The sequence below is a fragment of the Rattus norvegicus genome, chromosome 9 (genome assembly GCF_021556685.1).
Source record: "Rattus norvegicus strain SHRSP/BbbUtx chromosome 9, alternate assembly SHRSP_T2T, whole genome shotgun sequence".
Lineage (NCBI taxonomy): Eukaryota > Metazoa > Chordata > Mammalia > Rodentia > Muridae > Rattus > Rattus norvegicus.
Genome location: NC_141542.1, coordinates 96771842 through 96797350, shown reverse-complemented (window position 1 = coordinate 96797350; position 25509 = coordinate 96771842). Strand labels below are relative to the sequence as shown.

At 38.3% G+C, this 25509-nt stretch overlaps 1 protein-coding gene, 1 long non-coding RNA gene and 1 other non-coding gene across 8 annotated transcripts in view; 1 reads left to right on the top strand and 2 right to left on the bottom strand.

Annotated features, from left to right (window-relative positions):
• Positions 1-279: 279 nt before the first annotated feature.
• Positions 280-3307, bottom strand: LOC134480395 (uncharacterized). The gene is made up of 2 exons (XR_015629672.1): positions 3265-3307; positions 280-1355 (listed from the first exon to the last, which is right to left on the bottom strand). It is a non-coding gene; the product is annotated as an uncharacterized LOC134480395 (long non-coding RNA).
• A 401-nt stretch (positions 3308-3708) lies between these two features.
• The window catches only part of Cul3 (cullin 3), a 77997-nt gene continuing 56196 nt past the window's right edge, over positions 3709-25509 (top strand). Inside the window, exons 1-3 of one of the 6 annotated variants that reach the window (XM_087565481.1) lie at positions 3709-3855; positions 3957-4147; positions 22573-22642. In XM_087565481.1, the coding sequence (XP_087421607.1) occupies positions 22622-22642 (21 nt within the window). In that variant the 5' untranslated portion in view covers positions 3709-3855; positions 3957-4147; positions 22573-22621. 6 annotated transcript variants of the gene reach the window in all.
• On the bottom strand, positions 13332-13457 carry LOC148003802 (small nucleolar RNA SNORA23). Its single transcript, XR_015630016.1, has one exon. It is a non-coding gene; the product is annotated as a small nucleolar RNA SNORA23 (small nucleolar RNA).

Below are 25509 nucleotides of genomic sequence, written 5' to 3'. Positions count from 1 at the left end.
TCTTGCCATTTTACTGTTACAATGTTATCGGTAAGAGGAAATTATTTTCCTTCGAAATAAAATCATGTGGAACGAGCTCAACAGTGATGGCTCAACAGGGTAAAAGAGCATGTGCTACAAGCCTGACAAGCTGAGTTCAAACCCCAGAATCCACATAAAGGTGAAGAAATATCAGCCAGTTGTCCTCTGGTCCCCACACATAATGTGTGTCCGTGCCCCTTCGCCCCTGCCCGCCACATACACACATGCTAATAAGTTTTTTTTAAAAGATCATATGAATGCAATGCCAATAATTTTTAATTGAGAATTTATATTCTGCCAAAATAATATATACATATTTTTATTCACAAAAGATTCACTTAGTGGAATAAACAGAACACTGTCTAAATCAATGACAAAGTTTCTAGAATTGTCCACCAGATGATATTTAGCATGAAAGTGTGTTGGACAATGGGGATGTGTTTTTTATGAAGTGATTAGGCATGTGGATTTTTCTTTAGTTCAAGCTGTAACTTCATTTTGTCTGCTTATAGGTGTCGTACACTTCTTGTCTCAGGACGTAAGAAGGAAAGGTAAACAGGAAAGGTGTATGGTCAAGTTTTGGTGCTTATGGTCAGTCTATTCTGATTTCCCTTTGATAACATGGCGTCTTACAATTCCATGTAAACGTGCCGTTAGTAGGCAGCTAAACAACTCCACATCTATTGACCTGAAATAGTTATTAGGAGACAAAGAAGACCTAGTCCCTTCATCAAGGCGTTGGGACTCTATTTCATCTGTCTTCTAATCTGAAAAGCATAGAACTTCCCTTACCATGGTCTTGGTCTGTTCAAAACCATAAAATTCTAATTGAACTGGTAGGCTGGAAGCTGATTTAATAACCAATATCTTTACAATCAAACATAGGAGTCTGCAGCACTGATTACAGTGGCTTGGTTTCCTGGATACCTAGAAACTCATGGCCAAAAAGAGGCTGTTGTTCCCTTTTATAGGCTCTTCGTACCTTATGGTGCTTTTTTACACACTGGGACTTAGAGGAGGGGCTGGCCCACCCAGCTGCCTGGCCTGACCTGTCAGACTGCATGTCCTCCTCTGGATAATGGATCTGGGGCCACCGTTTCCCTGTGTCAGGACACTGTCAGCAGGAGTAGGAATAACAACTGTCAGGCATGCAAGATCTAGTGTGTTTTACTGCAGTGTGCTTGCTCTGCTGGGAAGGTGGCCTGCTTGCACAAAAAGATAGTATCTTGTAAGGTCATCTTCTATTTGGAAGTCAGGGATCACCACGTGGCACGGAAGAATGGTCTACCAATATAGAAGTGTTTTTCATATATATTTTTCAGGACACTGCTTCCCTAGAAAGAAAGAAAAAAAAACCCCTCTGATTTCTGAAGTATACAGTAAGTTATTGCTCCATTCAGCTTGGGTTTGTGGTTCCTAATTGTGAGATATAGAAAAGGACTTTTATGCTCTATGATGGTGGGGCCCAACTCATTCATGCACTCTAGTACTTCACATGTATAGTAGCAACTTAGTAAATATTTGAACAACTGAATGAATGAACAAATAAATCAGCAAATTTCTCAATAATACTAATTCTGAAAAATTTTTGTAGTTTTTTTGGTGGTTAAAAAGTCTAAGAGTTGACAGTGATTCTTTTAAATGCCCCTAAATTTTGCTTAAGTAACGCAAACATGGAAATCTGTGTTTGTAGAGCAAATGAAAGTGGTCACATAGTTACGAGTGAATAGATAGGTCATAAGGTAGTTAACTCCTCTAGGTTTTGGTTGTTTCCCCAAGTTCATGGAAAAATGAGAAAGATTAGGGCAATGTGCTATTTTTCATAAGGCTAAACCTCTCAATGTAGAATAGTAGTTTTTGTTATTTTTTTTTAAATTGCAAATAAAAACACCACCTTCATCAGACTCGATGATCTTCGAACTTGGCATTTAGAGGGGAAGCTGTGCAGCTTCACATTAAAATCTTACACTTTTATCCCACGACAGAATTATAACTAAAAATAAGACTTTTATCCTTCTTCATAACTTGTGTGCATTCAGTCCTTCCATATCCAGTGTTGCTTCCTTCTCCATACCCACATGCACATTTGACTGCATATTACAAATACTATTGGCTTTATTCTCATGAGAGAGAACATGCAGTTTCTTTTTTTCAGGGAAAGTTATACAGTTGATAAAGTGGCAGAGCTTAGATTAAAGCCAAAGGCTCAAAAAATGTATTTTTTAATAAGAGTCATGTGACAGGACAGCCAATAGAAAAAGGTTTCAATATTCTGATAATTATGGAAATGACGATCAGGTAGCATACTAGTTATAAACACCTATGCATCACTTACTCATCAGAGTCCTTCCTTGTTTTACTTAACTCATTCTTGATGCTTTATTTTTAGCTTAGCAAAAGCAACATTCTCCTTAAGCTTGTTTTAAATATTAAACGTTTTTGCTTTAAGTTTATTTTTCAAAGGGGCACTTCAACCAGCGAGAGCCCAAATGCATAACTCTGTAAGCTTAGACATTACAAATAATTTAGGGTCAATTCAACCATAAGTAAACAAGCTTTATCGAGTTTTCCATTTTTTATTTAGAGCTCAGCTTTCAAATGTGGCTGTTAATCTTAACAACAGTTCATTCAAAATGGGAAGATCGGAAACTTTGGGAGAATCTCAGATTTCCCAGCGTCGTTGGAAACAGCAATTGAGCAAGTAGGTAAATCAGAAGTAGGATTCATTCTGAATTAGAAGCAAAAGGCAGTAGAATTGGACATTTCGACTATAGGATGATAAAAGAGGTCCCGAACAAATAAAAAATGTCTCCAAACCTACAGCAAGCTTAATGCCACGGTGATTTTGGTTTTAATGATATATACTGCTCTTGGAAATGGTCATATGTTTAACACAAATATTGTGGTACATCAGGCACTTGTTTTATTTCAATTCAAACAAAAACCGGGTTTTAACATTAGTGGGCTCTGGATTCTCCAGAAAGTACCAACTAATCAACAAGCCCCGGAGCTTGCGCAGTGTAAGAAAGCCGGGTTGACTCAATACTGAGGCGTTGCAACACCTAGCTAAATACAGGACACTGGTTTCATAGACTGCAGGTAACTCAGGCACAAACACTGCTTTCAGGTTTCTGGCGGGGATCAAGTACCCATCCCTAGGCCACGTGCCCTAGAAAAACACAGGAACAGTTCTAGGACATAGGAGCCTTCCTACTCGCACCCCACACCCTTTCCCCTGACTACCTGCAATCCGCTCGGGCCAAGCTCAGCCCCGCCAGCCCACAACAGAGCACTCCCCACTTCCCATTCGGAACTTCCCCCGCCCACTGCCCACGTGACACCTCACCTTCGCGCTCCACCAATCAGAAGCCACCTCCGCCTACCAGGGTCTCCGACGCTCCTCTTTTGAAAACGCAGCCTACGCCTCCTGCCCCAGGCCCCGCCCCCAGGGCGCTGACTACGCCCATTCCTAACTCCCCCCACCCCCCCTACTTCTCCCCGCGCCCTCCCTTCCCGGGCTTCGCCCCGCCCCGCCCCCGGCCTTGCGCCCGCCCTGATCTCGCGAGATCGGACGTGCCCGCCGCGGCCTCCCGCCTCCCCTCCCGTCCTCCCGCCCCCTCCCCCCATCTCTCCACTCTCCGCTCTCCTCCCTCCCTCCTCCCCCCTCCACCCTCTGGGCCGGATCTCGTCTCGCTGAGGCGGAGGAGGAGAAGGAGGAGGAGGAGGACGTTCGGCCTGCGCAGTGAGATGTTTGTCCGTCGCCGCCGCCGCCGCCATCGCGGAGGAGCGCGATAAAGGGAGCCGAGCCCGGCGCGAGGGGAAGCCCGCGGAGCCGCCGCGCCAGCGCAGCCCCCGGCCGAGCCCGAGCCGCCCGAGCCCGAGCCGCCGCCCCCGCCGCCGCGGCCGCCCAGGGGCCGGCCCGCCGCCCAGCCCAGCCCGGGGGCCGCGCCGCCGCCCCCCGCCGAGCCCCGCGGCCGCCCTCCCGCCTTCAATGTGACACCGGCGCCTCGGAGTGCGAGCCGCAGCCGCCGCCGCCGCCGCCGGGGAGGGGCCGAGCACCATGTCGAATCTGAGCAAAGGCACGGGCAGCCGGAAGGACACCAAGATGCGGATCCGGGCCTTTCCGGTGAGTCGGTCCTCGGCGCCCGGGATCCGGAGCCGCGGCCGGGAGCCGCACGCGAGGCCGGGGCTGAACTCCGCCAACAGGCCGCAGCCGGCCTCCCCTCCCCCACGGCCGCCGCCGGTGGCGGGGCGCGAGCCTTCCCGGCAACGGGGCGGCGCGGGGCCGGCGCGGCTACCTCCCGGGCCGTTCCCCGCGCCCCGGCCGCCTCGGGGCCTCCTTCGCGCCGGCCTCGGTGCCGCGGCCCTGAGGGGATGCGCGCTGCCGCCGCCGCACCCCTCGCGTGGGGCGTGTGTGTAACTTTTAGCGTGCGGTTTCCAGAAGGACCCGGCTTGGCTTTTACGGTGGTGGGGAAGGATCGTCCACCTCCGCCCGACTCCTTAGTCAGGAGCGGTCTTGCCATCCGACTGCCCCACTCACTGACAGAGATGCCACGAAATACCCACTGGCAAAACACTACTAGCAGCGAGCATAGTATTTATAGCATCTTTGATCCTGCAAGCCTCCTAAGGACTTGACCCACTCGGGTTCAGAATCGTCCCTCCACTCTTTGAAGGGCCAGGCACAGAAGGAGCTCTTGCTTTTCCGTGTCTTAGCCAAGGAAGTCCCCAAGAATAGTTGCCACTCAGACTTGTTTTACCTTGTACGTCTTTAGCGACAGCAAACGTTTTCTCTTCAGAAACTTTTCGTCTTGGCGTTACGTTGAGTCATAGGCTTGCGGTGTTTAGTAGATGGAGTGTATGTAACTTTGGATGTCTTGCCTCGATCAGATAGCCAGTGGCAGGCAATTAAAACGTCCTGTTGTAACAAACTGGACGTACTTGCTCATGTCGCTACAGTAACAGGTAAAAGTCAAATAGACAAACCAGCAGTGGAGCAGATTTTTAAAAGTAAAACTGGAGGAAGTTGTTTTCCCCATCAAAGGCTCATAAGCATTCTGTCCTGTGGGAGGGAAAGGGGGCCTTTGTCATCACTTTTTGAGCAGGCTTTTCCTGAAGTACCCTTTGCTGTGAGGAAAGGAAAGACCACGAGTTAAGTAACTTTGACCTGGAGAACTTGAGGGCCTCTGAATTCCTCATACCAAAGAAGTTACAACCGATGCAAAATTGTGGCTTTGCAAGGGACATAGTGTCAGCGTGTAGAAACTTGCACCTTAATGTAAATAAATGGGCTCTATGTAAACATGTAGGGCATAATTGGGTGAATGAGGTATTTTGATATTAGTTGCATTATGAGTGATTTTTCTAAATAAGAGATTACATCAGAAAGTGAGAAATGCCGGAAAAACAGCGCTAATAAAGGTAACTATTATGTTTTCCTTTGTAATTGGACAGTGAGCCAGGTTTATGAGCTTAATTTCCCTACTGAATCAACCACCCAAGTGATTGTCAAATCCGAATCCTTCCCTCTTTTTTTTTTTTTTATAGCAGAATTCAGACTTAGTTGGGATTTTGTTTTGTCTTGTTTTTTGCCTTTTTTTTTAAGTCAACAGTGACACTGATTTTTCTAGGAAATGTTTGCTCTTGGTTCTGTTGTTTCTTGGAGTCTTTGTTGTTGGGTAAAAAGTGAAAGAGCTTATATTTGGCCAGTTAATATTTTTCAGAGTAACCAGTTCTACCTTTATCTGTGTTTGCAACTCTTTGATCTCTAGATTTCTCTACTTGAACCTGTAGAGAAATCATCATTGGTCCAAGATATACTGAGTACTGTATGCAGTACTATTTATTCCTAGAGCTTTAGGACTTAGCAGTAGATGTGAAAAAGGAAAAGATCAGTGTTTTCTGGAGCTAGCATTGGGGATTAGAAGCAGGAAGAGAATTTTGTATCATTAGCTGAAGATGGTAATAGTGTGTGATAAGCTAGTATTGAAACTGAGATTTTGTTTTGTTTTTTGTTTGTTTTCTAGTTCGTAAGTAAATAACCATAGGTTGTTCCCGTTGAAAATAATCAGCCATGGTTGAGGCTAGATAATGCCCCAGTGATACTTCATTGAGTTCTGGGAAGTGCATCCTTAGGCTGTCAGGATTTCTTTCATTCAGATTAGATGTCTTGTATATAGTAAGTACAGCCCACATGGACTCTTAGAAGTTGTAAGTATGTAGTATTTCACACACAGAAATACATACCATTATTTGCTTATACATATATGTTCTTACAACTGGTATATGTTGTACCATGTGAATATGTTGTTACCCATAGTTTATGGCAGACTGTAAACTAATCAAGTTTCAGTTGCTCATTTCAGGTTTTTTACAAAATGGATGTGTAAAAGGAATGAAATAAGTTTAGACTTGTTGGTTTTCACTGTACAACAGTGGTAAGTTAACTTACAGGATATATTTCATAAATAGATGAGTACTTTTGATAAAAGTTACCATATAAATCAGGGTCTTTACTTTTTTTCCTTACATTTTTAGTGGATATTTTAAGCTTGCTGTCACATTATTAAGCAGAGTAAAAGTTACACCGTATTAACTTAGAATTAATACAGTTTTTTTCCTGCCCCCTCAATTTAAGTAAATCTACAAAATTTATTTAAAATAATTAATTTCTGTATTTTTAATTGTTGACAGAAAAAAGTTAATCTCTTAATTTTTAGACTTCCCTTCATTATGTAGAGTATTGCTTATTATACATCTTTTTGTTGGTAATTTTTTAAAAAGTTTTTTTAAAATTATGTGTGTTCAGTTGTGCATATGAATACAGGTGCCTGCAGAGGGCAGTGGGGTCAGATACCCTGGAGCTGGAATTAAAGACCCTTGTGAGCTACCCATTCCAGTCCTGGGAACCAAAGTTCTGGCCCTCTTCATGAGCAGGGGACACTTTTAAGTGCTGGAACTGAGAAGGTTATTAAGAAAGGAGGTTGTGTATGGATTTGAGCCAAGTAATTCCTTTGGGAGAGATACTTTCCTCACTGTTACCATGTGTCCTTTTTTTTTTTTTTTTTTTCTTCCTTTTTTGCGGAGCTGGGGACCGAACCCAGGGCCTGAGCTAAATCCCCAACCCCACCATGTGTCTTAAGTCATGCATTCTTAGCTCTGTATAGTCTGTTGGGTTAACATTTTTCTGAAAAGCCATTCCTCAATGCATTGTCCAGAATTTTTGTTCCTGTGGGCTTTTAACAGGCTTGCTTGGAATTGGAGATGTGATTATTGAATGAAAATGTTATCCTTAGATTTAGGAGACACTGTGAAAATCACTTCTACTTTGTGACCTTTTTCTTAAAACTGCTACCATGAGTCCTGGAAGTAATGTCAGTTAATATTATAAAGCTTATAACAGGGACAGGGACAACTCTTGATGTAATCTCCATGATTGTAGATGAATTTCACCTGTGCAACATGGTCAGCAAATGGTGCCCACAAAATGACAGAAAAGTTAAGATGTTTTGTGACAGTCATTAGAGCATGAAGAGATAAGGGCTTGGGTATATAGTTGATGTCTTTTTCTTATATTTCTATCTACATAAGTATTTGCCAGATTTAAGGGACATCTTTGATCTTCCTGATAGTTTTTTTTCCTCCTAGAGAAGGTACTTGGTACAGAAAACTATCTAAACTGTATATATAGTAGAATAACAGTTTTATTTACACAAAGCCAGGAATTAATTGTTAATCTGTTTTCATTCTCTGTTACTTAATTATGGAGGAAGGTGTATCAAAATGTTATACTGAGACTGTAAGTGCTTTCTGCTTAATAGTTTTGGGACAGTGTTTATAGTTAGCAGTTAGTGCTTCCTTGCTTTAGAAATTAAAAAGCAAAAGAGAAAAAGAAAATAAAAAGAAACATTACTTTTCATCTTTAAAATTTTTCTATTATATGTATATGAGTGTTTTTGCCTCCTTGGAGGTCAGAAGAGGGCATCAGATCTACTGGAACTGGAGTTGTAGGCTGTTGCTAGCCACCATATGGGTTCTGGGAACTGAATCCTGAGCCATCAGCAGCTGTATAGCAGGTGCTCTTAACCATTGAGTCATTTTTCTAGCCCCTTACTTTGTTTTTAGTTATATGTGTATGCTTATGCCCATAAGTATAGGTGCCCGTGGAGGCCAGAAGAGGGTGTTGGGTCCCCTGGAGTTGGAGCTATGGGAAGTTGAGAACTGAGGGCTTGGTTGTTGAGAACCAAACTGGGATCTTCTGTGAGAGCAGTATACATTGTGCTTAGTTAGCTCTTCTGCTCTAGTCTACTGACAATGTATTTTTAGGTATAACAGCAGTTCAGAATACTAGAAAATTAGCACCCATGCTGAATTCTAGTATGTATGTATGTATGTATGTATGTATGTATGTATGTGAGAAAGAAGATGTCTGTTATTTACATTAAGTGTGGAACATGTGTGTCATGTGGGCGCGTGTGTCTGTGGGTATGTTTGAGAAGGTCAGAGAACTTTGAATGTCCTTGTCTGTCACTACCTTATTCCCTTGTGATATGTTCTCTCACTGAACCTGAAGATGGGCTGGCAGCCAGCAAGTCCCAGGAATCCTCAGCCTCCACCCTTCAATAGAGCTGAGGTTACAGGTATCCATTCACCCATCTATGCTCAGCTTTTTACACGAGTGCTGGGATCTGAAATCAGATCCCTGTGTAGCAAGCACTCATCTTCACTGCGCCACTCTCCAGCCCCATGAATTTTAAAGCCTATTTGTACATTCTCAGCTATAATGTGAAAATTTGGCCTTTCACATATAGCACATTAACTATGAAGTTAAATCAATTCACATAAAACAGTCATTTGTTTGAAGATCATTCATTCATTAAATGGAGTTTAGTCAATAGTAGCATTTGTTCAGTTCAGGAAGAGTATAGAAATATTACTACTTTTTGTATTATACATATGGAGAACTTAGAATGTATTTTTCTTTCAGAATTCTCAGGTCTTTAGCAGATAGACTTGTATTTTATTGGGTAATTTTTATTTTAAAATAAATAAAGTGATAAGTTCTTTTTTGTCTATTGTAAAATGAACCCAAAAGTATTAATACTGAGAATCATTAAGGTTAAAATATGATTTGTCCTATGTTTTGACAATTTAGCAGATTTTTTTTTAATGTTTCATATTACTTTGTAATTACATAGTTCAGTTGGGCTTTATTTTGCATGTTGTCATTTTGTTGTTTGATTTCTTTTGTGGTGTTGGGAGTTTGAACCCAGGGTACACATTTGCCTGGCAAGCAAAAAAATATTGACCTATTATATCCCTTTATTCCTTCCCCCCCCCCCCCCCCCCGGAGCTGGAGACCGAACCCAGGTCCTTGCGCTTTCTAGGCAAGCGCTCTACCACTGAGCTAAATCCCCAACCCCTATTCCTTTTTTTAAAAAAAAATAGTTTTATTTTTATTATTTTATGTGTGTGGGTATTTTGCTTGCATGTGCACCATGTGTGTGCTTGGTGCTGGAGGAAGTCGGTACTACTGGGAGTTGAACTCAGGTCTTAGAGCAAATGCCCTTAACCAGTAAGTCTTCAGACCTCTGGATTCCTTTTTAATAGTGCCTTCTCATAGTATATATAGTTATATGTACTGTAACTATATTTTAAAAACATTTTAGTCTCTGGCACCTCACAATTCCCACATTTGCCTAATCATTTCCCTATTGTCAGGTATTTTGATTGCCTCTAGGAAGTCCCTATTTTCTCTGTTGTACAGAATGCAGTTTGGACTCTGCATAATCCATCTATGATTCTAGAATTACTAAGCTGAGTAGAGTTTAAATGTATTCCATAATGACTGTCCAGTAAAGTAGAAATACAGCTAAAAATGTGTTGAATGTTTCCCATGTACTGAGCAGTCTAAACTTAATTCTTTTTTTTTTTTTTTTTTTGTTCTTTTTTTCGGAGCTGGGGACCGAACCCAGGGCCTTGCGCTTCCTAGGCAAGCGCTCTACCACTGAGCTAAATCCCCAACCCCTAAACTTAATTTAATTCTTGAAGCTCTGAATCACTTCTCCTTTAGATTGAGAGTTTTGCCCAGTACTTGTACCAGACACAGCCTTTAAATGGAGTACGTAGCACTTAGTGTACATGTGTAGTGAGTGATTAAACTAGTTCTTTAAGCCAAACAATAGTAATTGATTAATTTAGTGCAAATGCTGGTGTGAAGTATTTGATTCTGTACATAAAAGTAGTAGATCATTAATGGTCTTTGAATCATTTTTCTTAGAAGAGTAATCTCCTTAATGTCTGAAACAGAAATTACTTGAAAGTCCAGTGTGATAGGTTACTAGGGTCAGCATTAGCTGAGATTCAACAGTAAAAGTCTTAATCTCTGGTTTCAGTGTTTTCTGTATCTTAGCTGAACTCCATATTACAGCAGGGCAACTTTGTCAGGACACACTTCGTGTTCTCTCATTCAGCCCACTTCACTGTACAGTCTGCTCCACTCCTTTCACTGTAGATTAACTAACTCTGTGTACTGTCCTCAGGATTTTCTTGTTTTCTTACCATCTGAAACACAGCTTTGCTCTGAGGAGATAGGCTTACCTTAAATTAAGGTTTCCTATTTTTCTTATACTCATTATGGGTCTAGAATGCCGTTCACTGCCACAGCCATCATCTTTTTTTGGCTCAGGCTCTTAAGAACTACTGTTTTCTGACCATCTTACTCATACTCACTCAGACTTTGAGGAAATTAGTGTCTACTTCACATAAATTATCTCTAGTTCAAGTCTTTGTTTTTTATCCATTACATATCTGAATATTTATTTAATTTAAAATGCTTATGTATTCCTGGTGTGAGTCAAAGATACCACCATGGTATTAGTGGAAAACCATGTTCGATGATACCACCTCTTTGTTTTTTCATTGCCCATGCTTTCTAGACTGTGTTATACTTAATGAAAAGAATTGTAAAACAGTGGTCATTAATTTAGCCAGACATTCAGTGACTTGACATGCTTTGTTCGTATACCTTGCTAGTAAGCTCTCACTGTTTTGCTCAGTTCAGAAAGTTTTTGATTCATTATTTAACTTTTATTTTATGTGCATTGACATTTTGCCTGCATGCATGCATGCATGAGGGTGTCAAAACCCTTGGAACTGAAGTCAACAGACAGTTGTGGTGCTGGGAATTGAACCTGGGTCCTCCAGAACAGCAGCCAGTGTTCATAACCATCTCTCCAGCCCCTGCTATTCAAATTTTTTTTTTTTTTTTGGTTCTATTTTTTGGAGCTGGGGACCGAACCCAGGGCCTTGCGCTTCCTAGGCAAGCACTCTACCACTGAGCTAAATCCCCAACCCCCAAATTTTTAATCACTGTACTTAAAACATTTCATTAAGAATTCTCTGAATTCTTTCTCAAGAAATCTAACAATTGTTCCTACACACACATATACATGCATATACACTCACTAGGAAAACTTGTGTCAGGAATTGAAAGTTCTTTGGCATCTTTCTGTTTAATTATATTCTGGAACATGTATCGTTACTCAGTTCTTTGCCTTTGGTCTGAAAAGAAACTTTTGGGGTGTGCGGGGGGCTTCATTACCAGTTTCATTTTGTTTTCATAGCCAAGATTCCTGATAGAGTGATCTCTATTTAGGACTATAATTTTCTTTTAGAGGAAACATTGTCTTTTTGTATTGATTTTTCATTAGTCTAGTTATAGTAGTACACAACACAGAGTAGACAATATTCAGTAAATGAAGTAACAACAGTCAATATTCTTTAGTCCATTTCTTTATTCTTAAAATGGCACAGCTAATGACAGTTTTGCACAGAATAATATAAGTAGTAAATGAGATAGTATAAAAATTCCTTTCTAATAAATAGTGTGACTGGGAGATTTAAAAGAAAGAGTTGCTAATTATAAAAATGTTTATATTTAAAAATGTTTAGTCTTTCCTGTGGGTTAGTCACACTCAGACAGTTTGCAGAAGACTGGAGGGGTTTGTAGTAGAAGGGGTGTTTTCAGAATCGTCCTCAATGGTCATTTAGAGCTGCTTCCATATTGCCATTGATACAGGATTCTATAAAAGATCTCACTGAAAAAGGCTAGTCATTGCCCTAATAATCACCAGCTTATTTAACAAGGCCCTACTTGCCTAACTGGGTGGTAATAAGAAATTGAGAACTAGTTCTGTAGTTCTCTTATCTAGGGCATAGCTTTTGCTATTAGAAAGCATTCCTTTGGTGTCTCTAAAGCCAACTGAAAGTCTGAAGTAACTGAATAACACTTGTTGATTAGACTTGTATACATTTAAGGATCAGAGTAATAGAGAGAAAGGAATGGGCCTGCTTTGCTCTTTTCCTGGGAAATGTTACTGCTAAGCAAGTAACCAGATGTCAAAGGGAGAGTCTCCTTTCCTTGGAGAATACAAGATTTCTTTGTGATCCTCTCCTAAAACAGCACGGCAGGATCACTAAGAAAGCTTTTTAACACTGTAAGTTAATTCTCTAAAGTAGCTGTTAATAAACCTTGAGCCTATGATACTGATACATTCTCTCCAAGTAATAAGAAGTTACTTCATAAGATTAATAAACTGTGTTGAACATCTACTTTATTCTGGATTTCGTTTTAAATTTTTTGACATTTCTTAATCCTAAAAACAATTTTTAGTTGACATTTTTCCTCCTGTTTAAATCTAGTTGGAGTTCTGACAAACCTAGAAAAGGATAGAATGAGAGCCAGGATTTATATTCAAGTGTGACTTAAAAAAGGCAATGTTGTTTTCCATTAAATTACTAGGTCTGTCCAGCTTTGGAGTTTCACTACATGGCACTGTCATCTGTAGAAGTGCTGGGTCGTGTTCACACCTATCCTAGCATGCCTGCAGCACATGGGGCACAGGTTGAACCTGCCTGCTATACTACAAACTTACTATGTTGTTAAATATTTTCTAGATTCTGGAATAGTATGCTGTTTTTACTATAAATGTGTTGGGAAAGTAGTTCTAAGGTTGTTTAAATTATTGACTGGTGACAGATCCAGGGCACTGGAGCTTACATGTATCACAGTACAGTGTGCCTTAAGTATGTATATACTTAGAAAAACTGGATTCTTTTAAGTTGACATGTTTAAGTTCTTTTAAAAACAATTTAGAGTGTACTAAAGTGGTAAACAATAAAATGAATGTAAAGCATGAAGAGGAGAGAGTTTGGTTAATATTTCCTTTGGTATATGTAAATGAAACATGAAGTGTTGTTTTAAATGAAATAAATTAGCCAAATTCAACTCTATTTTCTCTCTAGTATGTGCTTGTTTGCATGGACATGCAAACAAATCCGTGTGTGTGTGTGTGTGTGTGTGTGTGTGTGTGTGTGTGTAATACACACACACACACACACACACACACACACACACACACACACACACACACACACACACATTCTTGTGGAATGCCAAGGTCCAAATTGGGTCTCTTCTCCACTTTGCTTGCTTGCTTGCTTGCTTGTTTGTTTGTTTGTTTGTTTGACAGCCTGTCTTGGTTAAGGTTACTATTGTTGTGATGAAACACAATGACCAGAGTAGTTTGGGGAGGGAAGGGTTTGTTTTATACTTTCATATCAGTGTTGTCCGGACTGGAACTAAGCAGAGCAGCAGAGCGGGAACCTGGAAGCTGAGGCAGAAGCAATGAAAGTGTTGCTCTCTACAGCTTACTCACCTTGTCTTCTTACAGAACCAAAAACCACTAGCCCAGGGATACCACCATTCACAGTGGGCTGGGCCCTCCCCCTTAGTCACTAACCTATACAATCCCCTATAGGCTCAGATGCATTTTTCTCAACTGAGCCCCCTCCTCTCTTATGACTCTAGCTTTTGTCAGGTTGGCATGTAACTAGCCAGTACACAGTCACTCTTACTCAACCTTATTGATTGAACTGTATTGACTGGCCAGAGAGCTCCACAGATACCTCTCGCTCTTCTTTCTGGTCTTACAGATATGCACCACCATACTTGGGTGCAGGGAATCCAGACTCAGGTCCTCATGCATTTTATGTACTAAGCCATCTTAGTTCCTTATTTAAAAAATTAGTTAGGACTGTCTTGGAAACCATAACAGTATACCATAACCTGGACAGCTTATAAAAAACAAATATTTATTTTATCATGTTCTTGGGGGCTGGAAAGTCCATTATCATGTTTTTCTTAAGTTCAGTTGTTGCAGGCTGTTCATTGTTCCCAAGTGATACTTTGATGCCACATACTCCAGAGGAGAGGAATGTTCTTTCCTCTTTTGGCAGAAAGCAGAAGGTCAAGGAGGGGTTAACTCCTTCCATCAAGTCCTCTTACAAGGTTATCTAATTAATTCTACCCATGGAGGGAATCCACCCATATAATCTACATCCTGTAGTCCTCAGTTCTTATTATCAGTATATTCATAGAGTAAAAAGCTTTGAAGCAGACACTAATATTCAAACCATATCAAGGATTTTAAAGAAAGTTGGTTGTCAGTTTAACAAATGAGAAAACTGAGGACTGGATAAAATGATTTCACCTAGGTATTTGCATCTTACTTGAATTATGGAAGAGCAACTAACATATGGGTTTGGTTAAAAGCTTGTTTTTGTGGACTAGACTGAAATAAATCTGTATCCATATTAACTCATTGTTAATGCTGGCCTTTTAAAATTACAAATTTCTCAGTATGGTGAGGCTTGAGTTGACATGACATAGTAGAAGGACATTGGGCTCCTCCATTGCTCTAACAAGTTTTGCGGTCTTTGGTAAGCCACTTAGTCTGTTTCCTACTTTGTAAAATAAAGAAGCTTTTACTTTGAGGTTTAACTAAGGCACATTCTAGCTCTTAAATAAATAAATTACAATGAAATTACATAGTTTCTTTATATGTAAACCTTGGAAGTAATAATGTGTGCTCTTGGAATTTGTGAAACATTTTTGTCTCACATAGTAGACTAGCCTTTCAGAATTCAGTTTTTCTTAAAAATGGGAATGCTATATTCTACTGACAATGGCTGAGTTCTCAGTTGAAGCAATACAGACGGATGTTAGCTAAGTTCTGGCTTGCTTCGTTGATGAACTGACCATTGTTAGGGAAGGCTAAACAGATTCTGTAGCATAAATGTATGTGCTGGGTCTTGAGCTGTCATAATTGATTGTAGTTTTAGTCCAGTCAAAAACCAAGTGGCAAATTAAACCATTGCATTTTTTTTTTCTTTCTCTCTTTGGCTTATATGTAATTGATTCTCTAATGTAGCTAAAATTTGGTGATGTGTCCTACAGTTTATAGAGGTTTTATTTGGGAAAGCTATTTTATTATGAAAAATCTAGTTATTGCAGCTAAAAGGATATACAATGGTAACGTCACTGTTACTAAAACACCTAATTTTAAATTATGAAAATAGGAATCTAAGTCATGCCTTCATGTATTTTTCTTTAACAACTATTTGAGATTCTGTCTTCTCTGCATCAACAAAAAAGCAGCACCGCTGGTGAGATACTGACCAACGTTTTGTTCAGTAGGTAGACTGTCTGTTTACCCAAGGCATCTTTCTCCATGAACAGTACAGCAGCTTTTCATAGAACATTTATATTGTAATTACTATTATAAGAAATCTAGAAATGACTTAAAAGTATATGAGAGGAAGAATATATGTACACAATTGTAGGTAAGAAATTTGAACATTCTCAAATTTGGTATCCCTCAGGGTTCTTGGAACCAGTCTTCAATAGATGCTAGGGATGAATATTCTTAAATGATTACCTCTTGCTATGGTCACATTGGATTGTGACATGTTTCTCATATATAAAAATAATTCAGAGAATATAATTGAATGGAATTATTAATACTAATAATTCAGATCTATAAGCAAACAGGCTTTGATAGACTACTCTGAAAGCTTAATCTTCTGTTTGAAAAATAAGTTCCAAATTTTAAGATGTTCTTTCACTGAGCATTCTACTCATGTGCAAGATTGAAGTGCTGGGCATAATTGAGCCTTCTATTGATTTAACTTTTTTATTACAAATGTAGCTGTCCTGTAAGTTAATACTAGTAGAGACCTCTTGGGTATAGATAGGCTTATTTTTTGTGCTTTCGTGGAATTGTTTCATGCTGTTGTACTTTGATAGATTTTTTTTATTAATTACATAAGTTATTAGATTGTTTCTGTTCTATTTTTTGTTGTTTTGTTTATTTTTTGCACATTTTTATTCCTAAATGAACTCCACTTTTAAAAAAAATTGAAGCAAACATCAGTGATACAATACTCTTTTTTTTTTTTCTTTTTCTTTTTCTTTTTTTCGGAACTGGGGACCGAACCCAGGGCCTTGCGGTTGCTAGGCAAGTGCTCTACCACTGAGCTAAATCCCCAACCCGGATACAATACTCTTGTTCAGTGATGGAAGAATCAACTTTACATTTACTAAGCAAATGATGTTCTATGTGCTTTCATCAATGTTCTTAGTCATTCAGTATGCCATCTCACTTTTCATCACCTCAAATGACAAGGAAAGCAAAGTTAAAAACATTAGCTTGTTTACTCAGTGCCTTTACACTGTGCTGTTTGCTCAAAACTTGGATCTTTGGTTGTGTATTTGCTGGTTAACATTAGTTAAGGGATTAGTAGTAAAAAAAAAAAGAAAGAAAGAAAGAAAAAGAAAAGAGGTTATTGCTCATATCATATGTCATCTAATCCTGTCCACAAGTAAGATCCTTTGTCAGTATTAGTTAATGTCACCTAGTCATCATGCCATGTGCATATATGTTTTGGGGTATAGAATAACAAAGGAAGAGAGACCACCTTACTAGTCTGAGGTGTTTAGACTCTTAAGTGGTAGCTGCATTATTAGTAATTAGTGTTTCCTTTGAGACTAGTAAAAATACAGTGATTACAGTATAGCAGGAAAACCTTGTTGAGGCTGAAGCTTAACAATTAAGCCCAAACCCCCCCCCCCCGTGTGTGTGTGTGTGTGTGTGTGTGTGTGTGTGTGTGTGTGGTGTGTTAGCCATGTCATTCTGAATTGCTTGGAGTTCCACATTTTCACCCCTTTCTGCTACCCACTCTGTTCTAAATTTCTGGTAGGAAATTATTCACAAGAGACTGAAAATTTGTTGCGCTTTGTACATAGTGGATACAAAGAATATATTTCTATCTTAAATTTAACTTGTTTCATGATGTAATTCTCTACCCAAATTTTTACTATTTGCCTCACAATCAAGATGTGTATGTAATAGACATCCTTTCAAACTCAGGCCTTCAAAGGTTACGCCATTCAAAATAGTGTAGGTGAACAATTACAGTTTTTTAAAGTCAGTGGTTATTTTTATTGCTATTGCCTAATGAGAGAATAATTATGTATCTTTCCTATAAAAATAAGCTTTTTCTGTTGAAGAAATAAGCTTTTTCTGTTGAACTTGGGCCAGTCCACTGAGTGTATTTGTAAGTATATAGTAGACATTAATGTGTGTGTACTTCCCCCGAAAAAAACCTTGGTTGTCAAAACTCCTGAGTTTATCTGTAGTTAGAACAAATTTAAACAAATAAGTGTTACCAATGGATTTACTAAAATTCTGGTAGGATAATTTAGATTGTTACTTTAAAGGCTTTTTTTTTTTAAATGTGCAAAGGATAGAACCTTAACTTTTTTTAATCATCCTGTATAAAGTATAGCCTAATGTTCCTATGGTTAAAGTTACTGAAATGAACATTGAGTGAGAGATCGAAGCTTATTGGTAAAAATTATTTTGCCAGTGTTGTACTTAATGCCAGGACCAAATCATGGAGGGATCTGTACTGACAGCCTGTTTTGTTTGTTGTCTTGTTCTTACCCTTGTTTACTTAGAGTAAGAAAAATTATAGCTTGTTGATCCTTTCCTGAATGGCTAATTTAGTCCACTAGTTTTTCCCAGCTAACACTTAATAATGAAAGCAATTATTAAACAGACTTCTGGGGTCTTTAATAAGAGTAAGTATGAAAATAGGAGATTTTAGAGCCTGTTGCTTGTCCCATACTTTATTTTATTTCTATTTGAAAAAGACATTTGATAGTTAAATAATTAGATGCTGCAGATAAGCATGTTTAATGTTCTTCCAGTATTTCAAAAAACATTAGTGTAATAATAGCTAAAACAATCTTCATGTGACAATTACTGCTTTATTACCACTGAAGTGACATTGAAGAAAAACACAAGTCCCTTAGGATTCTCATGGTGCAGTCAAAGAAGTGGAACAGAATAATACCTAAGAAGGTTGTTGTGTTGGGTAGACCCTGAGTGCTAGGGGAGGAGATGAATGCTGAATTGTGGTGTGGTCAGGGGACAGTTCAGAAGAGTATGGTACCTGAACTGGGTTCAGAATCTCGTAGAGTCCGTTTCAGAAAAGGGGGAAAAACACTGGCTAGACGTGGGTGGAGGAGGTTCTGTGACTGGAAGGAATTTTCCTGGATCTTGAAGGCATGTCCCTTATGGCACTCCTTCTACTCCATGTTACCCTGTAGAAAGGGTCGATAGGAAAGAATGTAGGCTTATGCTTCTGGTTTGTAAAAGTAAGTGACCTAAGGCCATGACTGAATGAAAGACTACTACAGAGAACATGTTGGGCATGTGTAGTGGTGAGCTGATGTGGAACGTACAAATGGTTAGGTAGGCCTGTTGCAGGAGCTGGGTGGAGATGTGCAGCAGGTAGTTGAGTCTAGATAGCAGTTTTAGGCTTTGGGGCAAAATCTGAGCTGGCGCTCTGGATTTTGAAGCCACATAAGCCAATCATGTATCTTTATGATTTTACTAAGGTAAAAAATTACAATCAAGTGAGACAAAAATAAACCCAGATTGAGAATTCTGTTAAAAAAAAAACAAACTAGGTGCTTGCCTAGTTTTTCTAGAAAAGAAGTGCATACAAGTTATATTTGCAAAATATTGTATACAGTTTGGGAAACTTTAGAGTTTCTTGCAACCAATTTAGGATCTGAACTCTTGTGTGGATTGTAATTGTATCCTTAATAATGAATAAAGATGCATAAGGGATCATTGTAGAGAATCAAAAGAGCCAAAGAGAGGAATGGGGATGAGAATTCCCAAGATGATTGATAAGACTGACTGAAGAAGTATGGAGAATAATGCTTTTGAAAGAAAGCTGCTTAACACTGATAGGCATTTTACATAGATAAGGAGTTTGGTTCCAGTTTTGCCTGTTTATATTCAGAGAGTTTGAAAACTACTTTCTAAATTTTGTTTGATGAACACATGAAAATTGAAGAGAGATTCTGTCAGCTAAGTCTCCTCTGTTGTTCTGAGTGAGGTATTATACTTTGCCCAAGAATGAATCATGCTGAATTTACTGACATTCTCATTTACTTTTTATGATAGTCTCTGAACTAGATAATATTATTAAGCCTATTTTTAAAATGAGGAACTCAAGATCTAAAGGAGTTAAATGATTTAGCTAAGGTCCTGTGGCTTGAGAATGAGTAAGCCTCAGTATACATGGAGGCCACTTTAACAACACAACCTGAGTTGTTTACTATTGTGGCATGTTGTGTTCGTTGAGATAATCAGTTACTCACAATCTAATTTACTCTACCATGTAAAATGTGAGGTGAGTCCAGTGCTTTGGATTTTGTAGTGTTTGATGATTTGGGGAAACCTATATAATTTCTTTGTGTTTATTTTTGTCTTGATTGTTTTTACCTTAGTAATTCCTGGCAGTAACCTGTTTGTCCTCTGGTCCTTGAATTGTAAAACTCTTAAATATATAAATTTTAAAAATAGTTTGTCATAATTGTGTGAGAATAGGTGATATTAGAAGTCTCTCAATGTATTTGTATAGAGATGATTATATTTTGTCTGGCTTATTTGTATAGTAAGGAGCCTGAAAAGATCCCCTTACAGACATTTTGTGATACAGGTTATTTTTGGAGTTAACTTTCTTTCATTAAAATTGTTGTATGTGTTCAGTTTGTGTCCTTATTTCATGTCATGAGATGTCCTTGTTACAGTGCTGATAGGCATCAATAGAGTAAAACCTCTGTGTGTGAATGAAGTATCTGAACTATCATTTTCTTTTTTTTTTTTTTTTCCGGAGCTGGGGACCAAACCCAAGGCCTTGCGCTTCCTAGGCAAGCGCTCTACCACTGAGCTAAATCCCCAACCCCTCATTTTCTTAAAGTCTTTATTACACATCAATTATGAGATATGAGATCAGTTTGGTGAATGGAAGGAAGTACTATATTAACGTCACATTTTGTATGTAGCTTCCCCTAAAATGTTAGAACTGTTTGAGCTTGAATAATCTACTAAGGATCCTTTTGATTCAGTTGAGCTGTTATTTTATAGCTAGGGTAAGTGAAATCTTTTCTTTTTTTTTTTTTTTTTTCCTCCCGGAGCTGGGGACCAAACCCAGGGCCTGCGGTTGCTAGGCAAGCGCTCTACCACTGAGCCAAATCCCCAACCCCGAAATCTTTTCTATACTTCCTTTTTCACACTTTTATGCATAAACAGAACTTGGAAAAAATTCCACTGACTAATTCTTACCCAGTTAGGACAGAGTGGTATTGACTGACTAGTGTTTCCCAGGTTGTAAAAATTGAATTGAGTAGATTTTTGTAATAGAGAAGGTATTAGCAGAAAGACCACTCAGTCAGAAACTACAGATGCCTATTATGTACCAAGTATTACTTCGGGGCTATTTTAAAATGAATCTAACTAACATTTGAGTTATTGAAGAAGCATCAGAAAAAGAAAAATAATAGGGGTAGATAGGGTCAATAGTAGGAAGATGTATTTATTGTAAATAGGATGGCCACTTAATAGTACATTGTCACTGGTGGGTTTGAGACATTCAGATATGTTGGAGAGTAAAACATTCCAGAGGGTGGGAAGCACAAAAACTAATATGAGTTTAATTCCATATTCCAAAAAATAGTTGGGAAGTAAGTGTGCACAGAGTAGAGTGAACAAGTGGGAAAGATGAAGTTGAGAGGTGAATCAGATAAGGCTCTGTGGGAGAACCTTGCAGGCATTTGACTGACTCCAGGGGGAATGAAAAGTCATTTGAGACTTATGAACAGGTAAATGACATTACTTGATTTTTGTTTTCAGGAGATCACTTTTTGGAGACAGACCAAGAATTGTGGAGTAACTGTTAGAACTGTCTGAGAGATGATGGTTTTACCACGAGTGTATTAATGGAACTAGTGTGAAGGGGTTGTGTTCTGCTTGTGTTTTGAAGGTAGAGAACAGGACTTATATTTTGGGTTGGAATTAATGGGGAGGAATAGCCAAAGATGATTATAGAATGTTTGCCCTCAGCACCTGGAAGGAAGAAGTAAATATTTATTCAGTTGGGAAGCGATGGCAGGACAAGTAGAAGTGAGGGAAAGATTAGAACTTGTCTTAACCTTGAGAAGGTTGAGTCGCTTAGTAGGCATTAAGGTAGAAACAGAGTAGGCAGCTGGAACTATCGTTAGTGTGCAAGAGACAGGGCTAGGGAGGATATAGGAAATTTGGGGATGACTTGAAGCTAGAGAAGTAAATGAGATCTCTCTTTAGAATGTGAGGTTAAGTTTGGAGATGGTAGTAAGAACAGAGGCAAACCAAGTAGGAACCAGTGAAATGGGAAGAAAAATGAAGTGGCTATAGTGCATAAAGAAAGGCAAGTTGGATTTTTGTCTTAAGTAATAGAATTGGAGAGCGCTTTCAAAATACTGCTGTATGGGTCTAGTAAAATGACATCTAGAACTTTGACCATTAGATTTATGAATGTTAAAGTTGTTCCAGTGAAATAAGAGATAGGAATGTTATATTGAGGTGGATTAAAGATTGGAAAATGGAACTTGGAATGAATGTAAAGGACTGTTTCAATCCCTTGCTGTTTGCTGAAAATGGAAAGAAGTTAATAAAAGGATTGTGAAAATATGTTTTAAAGATGTAAACCTAATAATTTGAGATGTAAATAGGAATGATTTAGTAGGGAGGGAAAATCAGTGATGATGAGAAAGATGATTGTGAACAAAGTAATCCTTCAGTAGGTGACTTCACGTTCTGCATACATTTTGCCTAGAGTTCCTGTTAAAATGCAAATTGTGTAGGAATGGGCTGGGGCCTAATATCCTGTGTTTCTTTGTGCTATTTACTTCTGGTTCTTGTACTGTACTAGAGTAAGAATTAACAGATTAAATTGGCATATAACCAAAAATATTGGTGGATATGGTCAGTTTGTACAGTGTTTCCTGGTCATATGTACTTTTCAGTACCTTGAAGAAAAGGGTTAAGTGACTTGTGGATACATAAACCATTGTGATTTTAAAGTAGGGCGTTTTGGTATACTTAAATGGAGGGGGTTATAAAGGATTGAAAAAGAATGTTTCTGTTAGCTCAAGCAACTTCAGATGTATCCCTTATTTTACTAAGATAAAACAGTTGTTAATGTCCCTATAAATCATTATCGGTTTGTAGTCATAGTCAAAATAGGTATCATACAAACAAATACAGAATTATTTTCAACCTTTTTTTTCCCTTTCTCTCTTGGATATTACAGATGACCATGGATGAAAAATATGTAAACAGCATTTGGGACCTTCTGAAAAATGCAATTCAAGAAATCCAGCGTAAGAATAACAGTGGTCTTAGTTTTGAGGAGCTCTATAGAAATGCATATACAATGGTTTTGCATAAACATGGAGAAAAGCTCTACACTGGACTAAGAGAAGTTGTTACTGAACATCTCATAAATAAGGTACCCAATTTACAGGACTGTTGCTAATACAATTTTGACTGTAGAAAATCCTTATACTGTTGTATTTTGACCAGGAAATTCTTTTCAAGGCTACAGGAAGCCTATATTTAGCTGCCACTGTATTGTAAAACCTTACTGAAAACCTACAATAGGCTAAAGGACAATTTACAATAGTTGAGAGGAGATGAAGTTTGTGGTCTCTTTTGAATATATAATCATAAATTAATGAAGAAAACATTTAAGTGATTCACAAATGTTTAAATTGAAATAGACTACTCATTTTAGCCAAAGTTTGTGGTAAATATAAAATCTTTAAAGATAAATTAGTGGTTAACAAAGATTTTCATTGAACAGACTGCAAAAAATCTAATTTCAGTTACAAAATATACTTACTACAGTGTCTTGCTTTAAGATTGTCAAATACAATGTTACATCACAGATTCATTGATACTTTTTATTATATTCATTTCTTGAATATTTTGGGGGGAGTAGAAATGTTTTATGAATAGTAAAATGAACTCATATTTTTAACTTTTATGTTTTGCTAAATTTTTTGCAAATCAGTCTCTTACTAATGTTTTATTGTAATTGTTATTGAACAATTATTGATGAGGTTTACATTTCATTTACCCTAAATTATTTGTTTTCATTTTTCCTATGAACAAGGAAGTTGTCTTACATAACCAAAGAGGTATGAAGAAAACTAGACAATTTAGCATTAGTGCAGTGCCATGTTAGATTTTACTGGTTGTCCTATGTAGCAGTGATGTCCTCTACAGTAATTTTTTTCTGATCCATGATCCAATCTAGGATCACATACTAAGTTCCTCAGAACTTGGTCTGTCTGCACATTGGCATTTTTGAAGGTTGTAGGTCGGTTGATTTATAGATTGTCCCTCAGATTTTGGCTTGTCTGATTGTTTCCTCATGACTAGTTTCAGGTTGTGCATTTTTGGCAGGAATAATACGTAAGTGATGTTGTGTCCTCAGTGCATCACATCAGGAGGCACATGCTGTCAGTTTATCCCATTATTGGTGATGTTAACTTTGATCACTTGGTGTCCGCCAGATTTCTTCACTGTAAAGGTACCATTTTTCCCTTTGTAATTCCTAAGTAATCTGTTCAGTGATATTTTGATACTGTATGAATGTCCTGTAGAAACTCCCCTGTGGTGGTTTCAGTGTTCATTGATAGCTCTTTGACGAGTCATCGCTGTAGGGTTGCAAGCAGCTCCGTTCCTATCTGTCTTCTAGAGTGTCTTTCTCTTGAAGTGAAGTGGAGAGATTGTATGAGCTAGGTAGGTTAGTATTTCATGACTTTTAAGAGGATTATGTTCATCGTGCATTCAAGTTTTTGCTAGATACCTGAGCTTTTCATTTAAAAAAATACAGTAGGTGCACAGAGGTATTGTATATTATTCCTTTTAGTAATAGTGCAAAACCCTGTGCATTATTAAGTGGCAAATGAATTGTGTAGGTGATAATAGCTTAGGGATTACATGAAGGAAAAATTACCTGAACTGTGGAAGATTTCATGAGAAAGAAAATTTAACCAAGTGTTTATAGTTGCATCCAAACACTGGGCGGCACTCTAGTATAGCAGACTGTATATGTTTTTCAAAAGAACAACTGGTTACTCTTAGGAAGAAAAGAGGATGTTGACTGAGGAGTATAATTATAGGATTATTGAATTATTAATGGGAAAGAACATAGGAAGCTTTTAATAAATTTAAATGCATCATTAAGGAATTTGAATTAAAAAGTGAATTTAAGAGGTACACATGAGTGACAATATAAAATTTAGAGATTACTGATACAAGGATAAGATATGAAATGTAGAATCAAGATGGTGTTTATTAGAATCAGAAGAAAGCCTTGAAAAATCTGAGTAAAAGGAAAGATCGGAAAAGAGTGAATAGAAATAAGACAGGCAAAATTAGTTTGCTTCGAAAATTGTGGTACATCTAGTAGAACTGTGACGTCAGATTATAAAGTGATTTGCAGCAGGTAAAGAAAGGGAGTAAGTTTTGCTTTAGATTATAGTGACACTTTTTATCATTAAAAAATACCTTAGAAGTCATTTTACATGTGAGCCATAAGATCTTCAAATACAAGTACGTGTTAGTTGGATATGCTGGAAACTCAGAACTGCACGTGGACACTTGGTATTTGGAGTATGTACTGAGGAGTAAGCATTATGTTTCAGAGGATGAAATGACAAGAGTCAAGGGATGAATGTTGAGGAAACTTACAAGGAGTTGTTGGAAATAAGGAAGACTAACTTAAGAGGTTAGACTTTAAAAGAAAGGAAAGATAAGAGTAGAATGTTTTGCTTAAAGCCACCAAAGGGTGGTGGATTAGAATATTTGAGTTCTTAGATGTGGGATCAAGGATAATGGAGAAATAAATTAAGAAAATTAAGTTCCTATTTGTCAGGGAATAATGATAATACTGATTATAACTTTTTTTTTTTTTTTTTTTGCATTTACTATGTGTTAGGTTCAGCCCTAGTTGGTGGGGCTTTCAGGTTAGTCGAATATATAAACATTAAATAATGCCTTCTGAAAATGAGAGAAGATACTTGACATGATCATTTTGAAGATTATGCTAAAGAATTGATGTAGGGTTTTAGTAGGAGTTGATTAGAAGATGTAATTTGTAGTATTATTTTAAGCAATGCTTTGTAACTTGGACACTGATTCAGGAAAAAAATCTACACTCGTGTTGATGAAAACTGGC